The 14390-nt window shown below is 44.6% G+C and overlaps 1 protein-coding gene across 1 annotated transcript in view; it reads left to right on the top strand.

The window, feature by feature from the left end:
• Positions 1-2066: 2066 nt before the first annotated feature.
• Positions 2067-14390, top strand: part of FAM117B (family with sequence similarity 117 member B) — a 130016-nt gene continuing 117692 nt past the window's right edge. The window contains exon 1 of the mRNA XM_039470100.2: positions 2067-2884. Within this exon, the coding sequence (XP_039326034.1) occupies positions 2074-2884 (811 nt within the window). The 5' untranslated portion in view covers positions 2067-2073. The remainder of the gene's footprint in view (positions 2885-14390) is intronic.

Genomic DNA, 14390 nt, shown 5'->3' with positions numbered 1-14390 from the left:
TTCGGCTTCCATGACATCCTTATTTATTCACTTTTTGAGACAGAGTCTCAAATATATATATATACATATATATATATCTAATTAGCCAGGTGTGGTGACACGCACCTGTAGTCCTAGCTACTCAGGAGGCTGAAGTGAGAGGATCCTCTCAGCCCAGGAGTTTGAGGCTGTAGTAAGCCCAGGCTGCAGTGCGTGGAGCAATCTCAGTTCACTGTGGCCTTCAACTCCCAGGTTTCAAGTGATTCTTGTGCCTGAGTCTCCTGAGTAGCTGGGATTATAGGCATGCACCACCATGCCTGTTTTGTATCTTTAGTAGAGGCAAAATTACACAGTAGTAATTTTGTATTTTTAGTTTCGCCATGTTGGCCAGGTTGCTCTCCAACGCCTGACCTCAAGTGATCTGCCTCGGCCTCCCCAAGTGATGGGATTACATCCTTATTTAAAGGCGCATCTTCTCTATCCATTGTTTTCAGACCAGACTTGGCTCTTTGCATGGATCCTGTTGGCAGTTTCCTGTATGCCCTATCCAGTGAGAAGCTTTTTGTCCTCACTCCAGGTTGTAGGGGGCAGATAGTGATGTCAGATCTATCCAGAGCACCAGTCAACTTAAGGCAGGTTCCTGGCCTAAGGGGTTGGATGCTTTCTCTGTGGAGGGGTAGAGGGGAGGAGAAAGGAGAAGGGATGGTAAGAAGAGATGTGGGTCTCTGAATCACATGGAGACTGTGGAAGTGCTGACCACCTTCTACACACCGCATTCTTATATGATCCTTGGTTAATAATCATAACAACAGTATGAAGCACATGGTATTGTTTAACTGCATTTTACAGATAAGGAGACTGGCTAGTGACCTACCTAAGGTCACAGAGTAAGTGGTGGACCTGGCATTTGAATTTCCTCTCCAAGTCTTTAAAAGCCTTCCACCACCACGCACAGGGACCCAGTAGGATTTCACGTCCAGAGTGAATCATACCGTGCCCTCCACTCTCACATTTTTACACGACGAAATCTGTCTAGCATGTACAACTAATAAAAATAGTAGAGGGAGAAGACGTCATGAGTAGGCAGTTTATAGCCAGAGAGGTGGGAGTACAGGTTTTGGGCCCACCATTTTTTTTTGCCTTGATGAGGAGCCCTTTAGGTCGTTTTAGTACTAGTGTCACTGCCTGCCTTCCTGAGTCTTTGCCACAACAAAGACTTGTTTCCTCCACTAGACAAAAATATGGATGGCTGACCCAGTTCTGTCTCAAACAATGATCATAAGACTCAAATAAGGCCATCTGTAAACTATAGCACTTTACAAACTGGTAAGGTAGTAGCCATATTTCCAGAGTATCAGGGAACAGCGAAGCAGCTGATTAAAATAAAGTCTTGATTATTTGAGATACAGGAGGGTAGAAGTAACATGTGGTAACTGAACTCTATAGATACTATCTAAAATCGCATTCTAACAGGCAAGTTTAATCTTTCTTAGATTTGCCTTTTCCTAGAGCTTTAAAAAATAAGAAAGCAGAGGGGTGTAAAATGCCAGTAAGATTAAATTTCTTCTCCTTTTGAGCCCTGCCCATAGGTAGATAGAATTAGGGCAGGACAAAAAGATTAAGAATAAAAGCCCGAAGGAGAGGACCGTACATGTGAATACACAGTGAATACTGGGGTAAGGAAATGAGTTATGCGGAAAAGGCTTCAGATCATCCCTGTGGACTGCTCCGGGTCTGGACGTTCCCTTTGTCAACCTTCCAGAGTCTGAGTCCCCAGGGCTCCCCACGGCGGGAAGGAAAAGGCGCGCGTGGCTAGGCGCGCGCGTACACGGGCACTCACGTGTACACACACACGCGCGCACATTACACATACACACACGGCCCGTTTCCTCTGCTCCCTCCCCGTGGGGGGCGGGTCTCTTTCTCTTTAAAGAGCAGACCGTCTCCTCGCACACCCAGGCTCTCAAGGCCTCCGGGGCCCGGGACCCGAGGTGCTCGCAGCCAATGGGAATGGTGGAGCGGCTCGAGCGCGGCTGACGCTGCACCAATGGGCGCTCGCAGGGGGCGGGGGCAGCCGAGGAGACACTATTGTTGATGAGGAGCGGCGGCGGTGGCGGCGGCGGCTGCACCACCTCGTTGCTGCCGGTCCCGGCCTCGGCCCAGTCGCCCCCCGCACCTCGGAGTCCGGCTTCGTCACCCCGTCGCGGGGGCCTGCCCTGCGGCCTCGAGAATCCTACCCCTGCAGCCCAACAACAAAACCCCCCGTCTCGCCCAGTCACCGGGGAGGGGGGGACCATGTCCCAGCGGGTGAGGCGCAATGGGTCCCCCACGCCGGCCGGCTCCCTTGGGGGTGGTGCGGTCGCCACGGCCGGGGGACCCGGGAGCCGCTTGCAGCCCATGAGGGCGACGGTTCCGTTCCAGCTGAAGCAGCAGCAGCAGCAACATGGCAGCCCCACGCGGAGCAGCGGCGGCGGCGGCGGCGGCGGCAACAACAACGGTGGTTGCTGTGGTGGCGCCTCAGGCCCCGCAGGCGGCGGCGGCGGCAGCGGCGGCGGCCCGCGCACCGCCTCGCGCAGTACTAGCCCCACGCGCGGCGGCGGGAACGCGGCCGCGCGCACCAGCCCCACGGTGGCCACGCAGACGGGCGCGTCCGCGACGTCCACGCGAGGCACCAGCCCCACGCGCGGCGCTGCGCCCGGGGCTCGCGGGAGCCCCCCACGGCCGCCGCCGCCGCCGCCGTTGCTTGGTACGGTGTCGTCGCCCAGCTCGTCGCCCACCCACCTGTGGACCAGCGAGGTGAGCGCGGCCCCACCCCCAGCCCGCGTCCGGCATCGGAGGAGGTCTCCGGAGCAGAGCCGAAGCTCGCCGGAGAAGAGGAGCCCCAGCGCCCCGGTTTGCAAAGCAGGTAAGTGCTGGGGGTCGCGCAGCGAGGGGGAGGCGGCGGCGGGAAGGGGTCCCGGGCGCGCGCTGCCATCGCGCGGGGACTGCAGCGCTGCCGCGGAGCCCGGGTGGCTGGGGGCGGGGCTGGGGGCGGTGCCGGGCGGTGGGGATCGGGCAGTGTGGCCCTGCCTTTCCCGGGCCTGCCTTGTGTCCCGTTTGCCCGCCTCATTCATCCCTCTGTCCGCCCCGCGCGGCTCCTTGGTGGTGGAGGTGCAGCCGCTAAACCTTGGGCTTGGGCTGATGAGTGTTAATGATAAACCTGGCGTCCTGGCCTTCTGCTTGTTACTGCTCACGCTCCCTTGAGGGTGAGGCTAGGAGTGGTTTGTCATTTTGTTTTAGGGACAAGGTTAATGTTGACATAGCCCATGTCTGCTGCTTCTAAATATTTCTGTTCACAAAACAGTCTCAGATCTGGGATACTGAATGCATTAGCAGTGGCAGATTTGAATCACTGAACAGACGAGGCTGAGACACCCGTGTTTGAGCATTTCCAAGACTTGATAAATGGGTAGCAAGAAGTGAGAATTAAGCAAGATTCCTTAGGAAGGTTTATGGGTTTTGTCTGAGGCTCTGGGTGTATTTCTGATTTTGTGTACTGATTCTGTGTTTCGAACGTAAAAAAACAGAATACAGTGTTTGTCTCCATCTTGTTATTGTTTTAGGGAGCTAACATCCGTTGTTTTTCTGTTTACCTGGAAGCTTTCTCAGGAAAAGTCTTGAATGGAGCTGTTGGGTGCCCATGGAGTCATTCATAAAGAGTAACTCAAAAGAGAAATTCAGATTGGGGGAAATGGAAAGGGATAAAATTTATCATCTTGTTGCCTTGAGAAAAGAAAGGGGTGGTTTTTAGTTATATATTCATTTTTGTCAACATATATCTTTGTCTTTCCCTGTCTGGGGAACTTCTGTTAGAATCTTCCAGGCAGAATGGTTGGGAATTTGAGGAAATGAATTCAGATGAAATAGTTTCCAAAATGGAAAGAGTAGAATGACTCTTTCTATTTATTTTATGAAAGGTTTTAGATAATACTATTCTGGAGAGAATTTCCCTGGAAAGTGGTGAATAGTATTTTCTTTTTTTTTTTTTTTTTTTTGAGACGGAGTCTTTGTCGCCAGACTGGAGTGCAGCTATGCTCATTGCAACCTCTGCCTCCCGGGTTCAAATGCTTCTCCAGCCTCAGCCTCCCGAGTAGCTGGGATTACAGGTGACCGCCACCACGGCCGGCTAATTTTTGTGTTTTTAGTAGACATGGGGTTTCACCATGTTGGCCAGGCTGATCTAGAACTCCTGACCTCAGGTGATCCTCCCTCCTCAGCTTCCCAAAACGCTGGGATTACAGGTGTGAGCCACTGCGCCAGACCCAGAGCAGTTTTAAACCTTTTGAGAATGCACAATGCTTTTCTAAAACTGTGATAAAAGTGCTAGACTTCCTCTCCTGGCTTCATAACCTCTGACACCTACTGAACAACTACTATGTAGCAGGTGGTTTTTATGCAAAATCTCATTTAACCCTCACTGTAGCTTTTAGAGAGGTTAACAAGTGGCATAGTTAGTATTTATTTGAACTCTGGTCAATTGTACTCCAAAGATGATGTTTTTATATTAAGAAAGTGACATCATGATGTGTAAGATAGAACCTGGGAAATGTATAGCAGGCCAAAATGACATGTACTTAGTTAAGATGTACTTAGACATCTAATGAACAAAACTGCTTCAGTCCTTCAGCCTTCTGGAGCCAGCATAGTGCATCAGGTGGAGGGGAAAGAAAGCTGCTTATAAGTGAGCACTAGAGGTGATAGAAGGAGGCGCAACCCACAGCCTGATAAGAGAATCTGGCTCTCTTAACAACTGTTTGATACTCGGAGAAACATGCTGAGAAGAACTGGGTTGATTTAAGTATTAGCAACTTGTGGCAGAAGGTACTCTTTCCCTCTGATCTCTAGGAGGGCTCTGTTTCCTGGGATCTGAGGCTACTCCTGTGCCCACTCTACATGTTTTTGAAAGCTTCCCTTCGCCAGATCATCCTATAGAGTATATGCTGTAAAATTATCCTCATTAGCTCCCCCACCAAAAAAAAAAAAAAACCAAAAAACCAAAAAAACAAAACCAAAAGAACTTATTTTTCTAGTGCCAAACTTTCACTTAGATGTGAGAAATATTATCTGTTGTTAAGTCATACTCTAGTGTGAATGTCTCAGTTTCTTAGGAATTGTTTCACTCTTCTAAATGTCCAACAATGTAGAAGAAAGTGTTTTCAAATTTCAAGTGTTCATAACACACAAACTACAATTAAATCATTTGCTGTTTTTATATAACTAGATCTGGAAGGAGAGTCTTTGTAAACTCCAGACCCCCTTTTTTCTTTCTTTTTTTTTTTTTTTTTTTTTGGGAAACGGAGTTTTGCATTTGTAGCCCAGGCTAGAGTGCAATGGTGGCATCTCAGCTCACTGCAACCTCTGCCTTATGGGTTCAAGCGATTTTCCTCCCTCAGCCTCCCAAGTAGCTGGGATTGCAGGCGCCCGCCACCATGCCCAGCTAATTTTGTATTTTTATTAGAGATGGGGTTTCGCCATGTTGGCCAGGCTGATCTTGAACTCCTAACCTCAGGTGATCCACCTGTCTCAGCTTCCCAAAGTGCTGGGATTACAGGCTTGAGCCACCACTCCTGCCTCTCACCCCTTTTTTGATTAAAGGGAGGCTACCACCAGTTTGCAGCCTTGATGAAGTGTAAAAATCCCTACTGCAAAGGGGAAGAGCCTACCCCACCCACATAGTTCTATTAACTTCATAGGACTCAAATTTCAGGTTCCATCTAGATCAGGCTGTTGGCTTCCAGGTGTCTTATCAGCTGAACTGAATGCCCTAACCTTTGTTAGGGATCCAGTATCTCAGAGTCTCTAAGTTGAAGGTGTCAGGATCCCTACCCAGTTACTTTATTCTTCTGGAGTTAGAGCTTTTTGGCTCATGGCTGATGTAGAATTTCCTACTCTTGACTAGTATAAAATAATCCAAGCACCCTTCCCTGACAGATATTTTAAACTTCCCACCTTCAGTGACTGTCATCTCCATAGCAAAGCTGTTTGTCATTAGGAACTGAGATGTTTAGAAAAGGTATCTAGGCAACAGTGTTAACCAGGAAGTTTTTGTGCCTTCCCTGCTTTTACCCAACTTTGCTTTATTTATTAAAATGTCAAATAGATTACAAATGGAGAGATAGTATAACATAGAGGTTAGGAGGATATACTTTGGGTAAGCAGTTTGGATTTAATACCTGTGTTCCACCAACTAGAAACCATGTGATAGGAAGAGTTATCTGTCTTATCTGTGAAATGGATGGTAATATCTACTTTTTATGATAGTAGAGATTAAATAAGGAAAACTGAGAAACAGCACAGTACCTCAGTATAAAAGTTAGCTGTTGTGTATCATATTAGTTTTGCTTCTAGTTTTAGTGGATGTAACATAAATTGCCAGTGTAGGTTCAGTTTTCATGGTCGTATGAAATTGCAAATTGGTGATAACGTTGCCTGTGAACATCCACAGTAGTGTTTCTCAAAGTGTGCTCTGTGGTTCATCTGTATCAGAATTACTTAGGGTGTGTGGGATATTAAAAAAAAAAATTTGGCCGGGCGAGGTGGCTCATGCCTGTAAGCACTTTGGGAGGCTGAGATCACCTGAAGTCAGGAGTTCAAGACCAGGCTGGACAACATGGTCAAACCCTGTCAGTCAAGCCTGGGTGACAGAGCAAGACTCTGTCTCAAAAAAAAAAAAAAAAAAAAAAAAAAAAAAAAAAAAAAATTGATCTTTGTCTCTAGTTCCTTGCACAGAGATCCTAAAACCCTTGTAATTTCCTGAATGATAGGAGTATCTTCTATTACTCGTTTTGAGCCCATTTCAGTCACAGCTATGTCTACTGTCTGCTCTACTGAGGTCTTAGTTACAGAGTCTCACTTTGTCGCCCAGGCTGGAGTGCAGTGGTATGATCTCAGCTCACTGCAATCCCTGCTTCCTGGGTTCAAGCAGTTCTGCCTCAGCCTCCCAAGTAGCTAGGATTACAGGCGTGCACCACCATGCCCGGCTAATTTTTGTATTACTATTATTTTTTTTTGAGACGGAGTTTCGCTCTTGTTACCCAGGCTGGAGTGCAATGGTGCGATCTTGGCTCACTGCAACCTCCGCCACCTGGATTCAGGCAATTCTCCTGCCTCAGCCTCCTGAGTAGCTGGGATTACAGGCACGTGCCACCATGCTCAGCTAATGTTTTGTATTTTTAGTAGAGACGGGGTTTCACCATGTTGACCAGGATGGTCTCGATCTCTTGACCTCGTGATCCACCCGCCTCGGCCTCCCAAAGTGCTGGGATTACAGGTGTGAGCCACCACGCTTGGCCCCTAATTTTTGTATTTTTAATAGAGATGGGGTTTCACCATGTTGGCCAGGCTGGTCTCGAACTCCTGACCTCAGGTGATTCACCCACATTGGCCTCCCAGAGTGCTGGGATTACAGGTGAGAGCCACCATGCCCGACTGAGATTGGGCTTTATAAAAACCTTTGAACAGTGATATTTGGAGGGTTGGTGAACAAAAGGTGCTCGGAGGGTAGCATGCTTGGAGAGGAAGCTGGATACTTCTCTCTTCCCCATGCCTTGCCCTGTGCATCTCTTTCATTTTAGCTGTCCTGGGTTGTATCCTTTATAATAAACTGGTAAACCTAAGTGAAATATTTCCCTGAGTTCTGTGAACCATTCTGGATAATTATGAAACCTTAGGACGGGGTCATGGGAACCCTCAATTTATAGCCAGTTGGCCAGAAGTACAGGTGGCTTGGGACTTGGTGATTGGCATCTGAAGTGCAGGTAGAAGGGTGGGGCTGAGCCCTTAATATGGGGGAATCTGTGCTGATTCTGGGTAGTGTCAGAACTGAATTGAATTGTTGACCATTTGGCATCCAGATAATTGGAGAATTGGTGGTTGGTGTTGGAAAACAACCCCAGGGTGCATGTTAAAATGCAGATTCCCAGGCCATACTCTAGGCTTTGAAAGCCTGTTCCACACCCATGATTTTGCTGTACTCTGAACTGAAAAAGAATGACCAGAAGTTCCCAAGGAAAATAGTTCGAAAACTCATTAGAGAAAAGGGAACTACAGTGTAAGTTATTTTTGTAGTGTGGCTTACTGATATTAACATATAGGTAGTGGCTGGGTGCGGTGGCTCACCCCTGTGATCCCAGCATTTTGGGAGACCGAGGAGGGTAGATCACCTCAGGTGAGGAGTTCAAGACCAGCCTGGCCAACATGATGAAATCCCATTTCTACAAAAAATACAAAAATTAGCCGGGCGTGGTGGCACTTGCCTGTAATCACAGCTACTTGGGAGGCTGAGGCAGGAGAATCGCTTGAACCTGAGAGGTGGAGGTTGCAGTGAGCCGAGATCGCGTGCACGTGTGTGTGTGTGTGTGTATGTGTGTTTGTATGTGAGAGAGACAGAATATTTAAATTATATGTATTATATATTTTATACATAATTTATATTTTATACATTTTTATATTATAAATGTTGCTTGATATATTTATATATAAATATATAAGCATATAAATATTGCTTGCCACATTTATATATGTATTTTATATATATGTAGCAAGTTGTGTTCTTTCTAGTTTCCCTTTTCCTTTGGATGTATTAAGTTGTGTATAAATTTGGTTGTTTATTGGAGTGGGGGAGTGCCCAGGGCAGCAAAAAGAGATAACTTCTTTTTTATTTTCTTTTCTTGTTAATTTTGTATTTTTAGTAGAGATGGGGTTTTGCCATGTTGGCCAGGTTGGTCTCAAACTCCCTACCTCAGTTGATCCACCCTCCTTAGCCTCCCAAAGTGTTGGTATTACAGGTGTGAGCCATGGAGCCCCGCCAAGAGATAACTCTAATAGGCACAATCAAGAAGCAAGGTACCAGAACCTCATATTTGTGTCGTCATCTTTGATCTACTTTTTAGTAGCTTATGAAACAAAGCTCTAAGAATTTATTGTTTCTCTAACATCTGGAGGATTGCTGCTAACATCACACATTCAAGGGAATTTTTTTTTTTGGAGACGAGGTCTCTGTGACCCAGGCTAAAGTGCAGTGGTACCATTTTGGCTTACTGCAAACTCTGCCTCCTAGGCTCAGATGATTTTCCCACCTTAGCCTCTCGAATAGCTGGGACTACAGGTACACGCCACCATGCCTGGCTAATTTTCTGTATTTTGGGTAGAGACCAGGTTTCACCATTTTGCGCAGGGTGGTCTCCAACTCCTGAGCTCAAGCTATCTGCCTGCCTCAGCCTCCCAAAGTACTGGCATTATAGGCACGAGCTACCATGCCTGGCTAAAGGGAATTTTTTTGGTTTGTGATGTCTGTATTTTGCAATTGAAGATGAGACAAAGTAGAAACTTCTATTAGTTTTATGTCTTGGCTAGTAGAATTTGCATTTAATTAAGTTAGATTCTGTAAGCTTTGATTGAACTACTCTGCGTTATTAACAGTGTAATGCAAAGATGTAAAAGACGCAAGGAATTCCAGAGTCTCACAAACTAGCCATGTAAGACAGATACATAAGCATGTAATGTGATGAGTTCTCTGGCCTTAGAGGGTGAATAATTCTACAGGGGATGGGTATAGAAGTTCCCTTAGAGGATATGAATTTTGAGTTGGATTAGAAAGGGAGGAACAGAACTTTGCAGTTAGATCTTAGAGGTGTGAAAATATGCCTATCATACTCAGTTCTTTGTGGCTTGAAATGTAGGGTAATAGGGTGTTGGGATGGGGAGAGCAGGAACAGTAGGAAAAGAAAGATATGTAAGTTTTCAGAATGGCTTTGAATAGAACACATGAATTAGAAAGTATTCCATGGTTAATAGTATGTGCTCTGGAGCCAGACTGTCAGGGTTCAGATCCTGGCATTGCCATTTACTTGCTAGTAGTTTACCTTTAGGCAAGTTCACTTTGCTTGTAAAAAAGGGGATACCAATGGTACTTACCATAGAGGATTGTTACAAGGGATAAAATCCTTGTAATCTGTGTGTGGGATATAGGAATCTCAATATTAGATATTTTCATATCATTATCTTCCTTCTCATCCAAGGCTTTAGGCATTCAAAGTTATTACTAGTGTTTATATTCTTCGAATAAATAAAATATGTTGTATATAAAAAATATGTTGAGTAGTGTGTGTCTTGACTGTTATCACAAAGGCATTGATAACCTGAATCTAGGTACAATGGCAGTGGGAATGCCAAGAGTAAAAGAGATTGAAAAGACTGATTTGGTGAACTGTTGGATGTAGAGAGATTGAGAAAGGGGGAGTTGAGGGTGGTAATTTGGATGGTGGTTCTAACTGATAACAGTGGGGAGAACAGATTTGGGAAAAGAAAATGGACTCAGTTGTGCATGTAGTTGGTTTGTGCTCTCAGAAACTTAAGATAATTTTTTAGGTTTTGGCAAATAACAGTTTTAAAACTCACTATACAGTTTGAACTTGGGGGTAAAAATCAGGACTCATTAATTGCAGTTCAGTAAACATTCATTTAATGTATACATCATACTAGGCATTTACTTATGGGCAACACTCAAAATGACTAATCACTAGGGTGGATAAAATGATAAGGAAAATGCTGAATATAGAACTCTGGGAGAAAACAAGCATTATTAACGGTAGAAAGAAAAACCAGTGGGGCCGGGCGCAGTGCCTCATGCCTGTAATCCCAGCACTTTGGGAGGTCGAGGTGGGCAGATCACCAGAGGTCAGGAGTTTGAGACCAGGCCTGACCAACATGGAGAAACCCCATCTCTACTAAACACACAAAAATTAGCCAGGTATGGTGGTGCACACCAGTAATCCCAGCTACTCAGGAGGCTGAGGCAGGAGAATCGCTTGAACCTGGGTGGCAGAGGTTGCGATGAGCCGAGATTGCACCATAGCACTCGTCTTGGGAACAAGAGCGAAACTCTCGAAAAAGAAAGAAAGAAAGAAAGAAAAGCCAATGAAGAAGCTTGTGAATGTGGTAGGAGGAGAAATGGTAGAATAGTATTGAGAGAAAGCCTAAAAGAAAGATTGTATTTCAAGGAGCAGATAACAAAGATTTTTAAATGCTGTGAAGAGAACAAGTAGGCTGAGCCTGGAGAATAGGCCTTTGAATCTGGCATGTAGATTAGTCAACGATCTGTGAAAGTACTTTGAGAAGCATGTTGGGGGCACAAATCAAAGTGGAGGATGAGGAAGTAGAGGTAAGCATATAAAGTACTTTAATGTCAGTGGACGGAAGGAAAGTGACAAAACTGGGTGAAGGGTGTGCTAAAGTTTCAATTATTTATAGGATGTGGAAAACTTCAGCTTGTTTATAGGTTTTAGGGAAAGGATTTATAGAATGAAAGATTGCAAATTCAGGAGAAGATGGTAAATGTAGATGGTGCAAGGTTGTAGAAAATGTGAGAGGCATGGGATCTAGTACATGGTAGAGTCTGGAAATCTCAAAAACAAATTTTCTCTTGAGGAGGGAAAGAGGTAAACTGGGCGTGGGTTAAGATGATAGATAACTCAGCAGTAGAAGGGAAGGAAGTTGAGAAAGTCAGCTACTTCCATTTCCAAACTACTTGAAGACAAAAATAGCATGCTCTTCTTAATACTATATTTTAAAACTAAAATTTATTTTTCTAAACTACATAAACTGCATAATTTAGAATGTCAAATAGTACTAAACTTATTAAATAAAATTTTCCTTTGTCGCATCCTTTTCTACTCCCTCTTCCTGGCCCCTAGAAACAACCACTTTCAACTCTGAGCGGTTTCTTTGGCTATTTACCTACACATTTTCTTTCTTTCTTTCTTTTTTTTTTTAAGAGTCTTGCTCTGCCACCCAGGCTGGAGTGCAGTATCAGGATCTTGGCTCACCACAGCCTCTGCCTCCCAGGTTCAAGCAATTCTTCTGCTGCAGCCTCCTGAGTAGCTGGGATTATTGGTGTGCACCACCATACCTGGCTAATCTTTGTGTTTTTAGTAGAGATGGGGTTTTGCCATGTTGGCCAGTCTGGTCTGTAACTCCTGGCATCAAGTGATCCACCTGCCTTGGCCTCCCAAAGTGCTGGAATTACAGTAATGAGCCACCATCCCTGGCCTACATATTTTTAAATAATATGCTTATGCTACTGCTTCAGTAATTTTTTTTTCAGTTTTATGTATTATGTAGTGACTTGCTATTATGGAAAATGTACACTTAACTCTCTAATCACCATTCTATCCAATCCTTCCATTGTAGGTATAGTACGTTTGGGTTAAATCAGCATTAATGTTATGACTGTGTAAATATTGGTTACAGTAGAATCTAGTGGTATACTACAGTTATATTTCCTTTTTTAAAAATTACTTCATGGTCCTGGAGGTTAAAATTGTTTTTTATTTTGATTACGTTATTTTCTATGTGCCTATCACAAATTTATCCTTAAGAAAGTTTTGATAATGGAAACTTTCCTGTAAATAGCTAAAAACCTGTCAGTTTTTTTTTTTTTTTTTTTTTCCTGCTTGGAGATAGCCATTTTGGAGTCCTTCATCCTCCTATTCCAAATTGGCTCATTGATCTCTGCATCTGCGGTACAGCTATTAGAATCTGGAACTTCCCTGGGAATTCTCTTCACTTCTCTCCTGTTTTGGATACCATAATTTCTGGATCTTGTTTTGCTGGAGCATATTTTCCAATAATTTTTTGCAAGAGGATACATGGGAGGTATATGTTATACTCAGACCTTGAAAATCTACAGTGATGTCTTTATACTTGTTTGACTGGGCATAGAATTAGAATTGTAGGTTGGAAATAATTTTTCTACTGAATATTGAAAGCGCATCGTCTTCTAGCTTCTGGAATTGCTGTTGAAAATTTGGATGCTGTTCTGATTCTTAGTCCTTTGTTGGTGATGGGTGCGTCCTCTCTGGAAGTGTTAACCGCCATTCTGAAATGAAGATAGCTTTGTTGTGAGGTGTTTCGTTGTTTGTTTCTGTTCACTGTGCTGGTTATTCTGTGGGCTTTTTCAATCTAGAGACTCTTTCTGGGAATTTTTCTTTTATTATTTCTCCTTTCTGTTATCTTTGTTTTCTCTTTTTGGAACCCGTGTTATCTAGATGTGGTACATTGTGGAGTACACTTGTCATTTAACAATTTCTGTCCTAGTTTCCATTTCTTTATCTGTTTGTTTTTCTTTTTTATTATGTTTTAAAATTTCAAAATACATTTTCTTTCAAAAAATTGAAACTCTGTCTCACTGTATTGCCCAGGCTGGTCTCGAACTCCTGGCCTGAAGTGATGCTTTTGCCTTGGGCTCCCAAAGTACTGGGATTACAAGCGCGAGCCATGATGCCTGGCTTGTTTTTATTTTTATCAGATTTGTTTTATTTTATTTTCAGACGGAGTTTTGCTCTGTTGCCCAGGCTGGCGTGTGGTGGCACGATCTCGGCTTACTGCAACCTCTGCCTCCTGGGTTCAAGCAATTCTCCTGCCTTTTTCTCCTGCCTTTATCTCCCGAGTATCTGGGACTACAGGTGATCGCTACCACGCCCAGCTGAGTTTTTGTATTTTTAGGAGAGACGATGTTTCACCATATTGACCAGGCTGGTGATCTGCTTGCCTCGGCCTCCCAGAGTTGGGAGATTGCAGGCGTGAGCCACCATACCTGGCCTATCAGATTTATTTTTATCTTGTGTCCCTTTTATTGATTTTTGCCTTTTGGCCATTGTATTTCAGTTCTTCAAGAGTACTTGCCTTACTGATTATTGTTTGTCCTGTTAATGCCTTTCCTTTTTTTTTTTTTTTCTTTTTTTTTGAGACAGAGTTTTGCTCTTGTTGCCCAGGCTGGAGTGCAATGGCATGATCTGTGATCTTGGCTCACCTCAACCTCCACCTCCCGGGTTCAAGCAATTCTCTTGACTCAGCCTCCCGAGGAGCTGGGACTACAGATTCGCGCCACTGTGCCATGCTAAATTTTGGGGGGAGGGGGTTTCACCGTGTTGGGCAGGCTGGTCCTGACCTCAAGCGATCCATCTGCCTCTGCCAACCAGAGTGCTGGATTTATAGGCGTGAGCCACTCACCCAGCCAGTTTCTATTAATATTTGAGACACTGAAATGCCGATTAGATGTTTTGTGTGTCTAGGTCAGGCTGCTGGCCTGGAGCATCTTACTGTAGAAAGAAGATGCAGGGACTCCCAAATGTAGGGTTTTTTTTTTCTCTTTTGGGCCAGTTTCCCCAGTGTCATGCCTGAGGATGTGTGTGGTGTCTTTAAGTCCAGAGCCTGTGTCATTAATTTCTGTAGCGCAGATTTTCCCAATCTTTTTTTCTGGTAATTCCTTGGAATAATTTCCATTTCTCAGGGAACCCAGGCATTCGTGACCTGGAAGTTGAGATATATTACTCTAGTAATAATTAATGCTCTTTTGAGTACAGACTGATTTC

This window comes from Saimiri boliviensis, chromosome 5 (assembly GCF_048565385.1).
Source record: "Saimiri boliviensis isolate mSaiBol1 chromosome 5, mSaiBol1.pri, whole genome shotgun sequence".
NCBI classification, from domain to species: Eukaryota; Metazoa; Chordata; class Mammalia; order Primates; family Cebidae; genus Saimiri; species Saimiri boliviensis.
The sequence above is the reverse complement of the archived record's forward strand: the minus strand, read 5'-3'. Positions and strand labels throughout refer to the sequence as shown.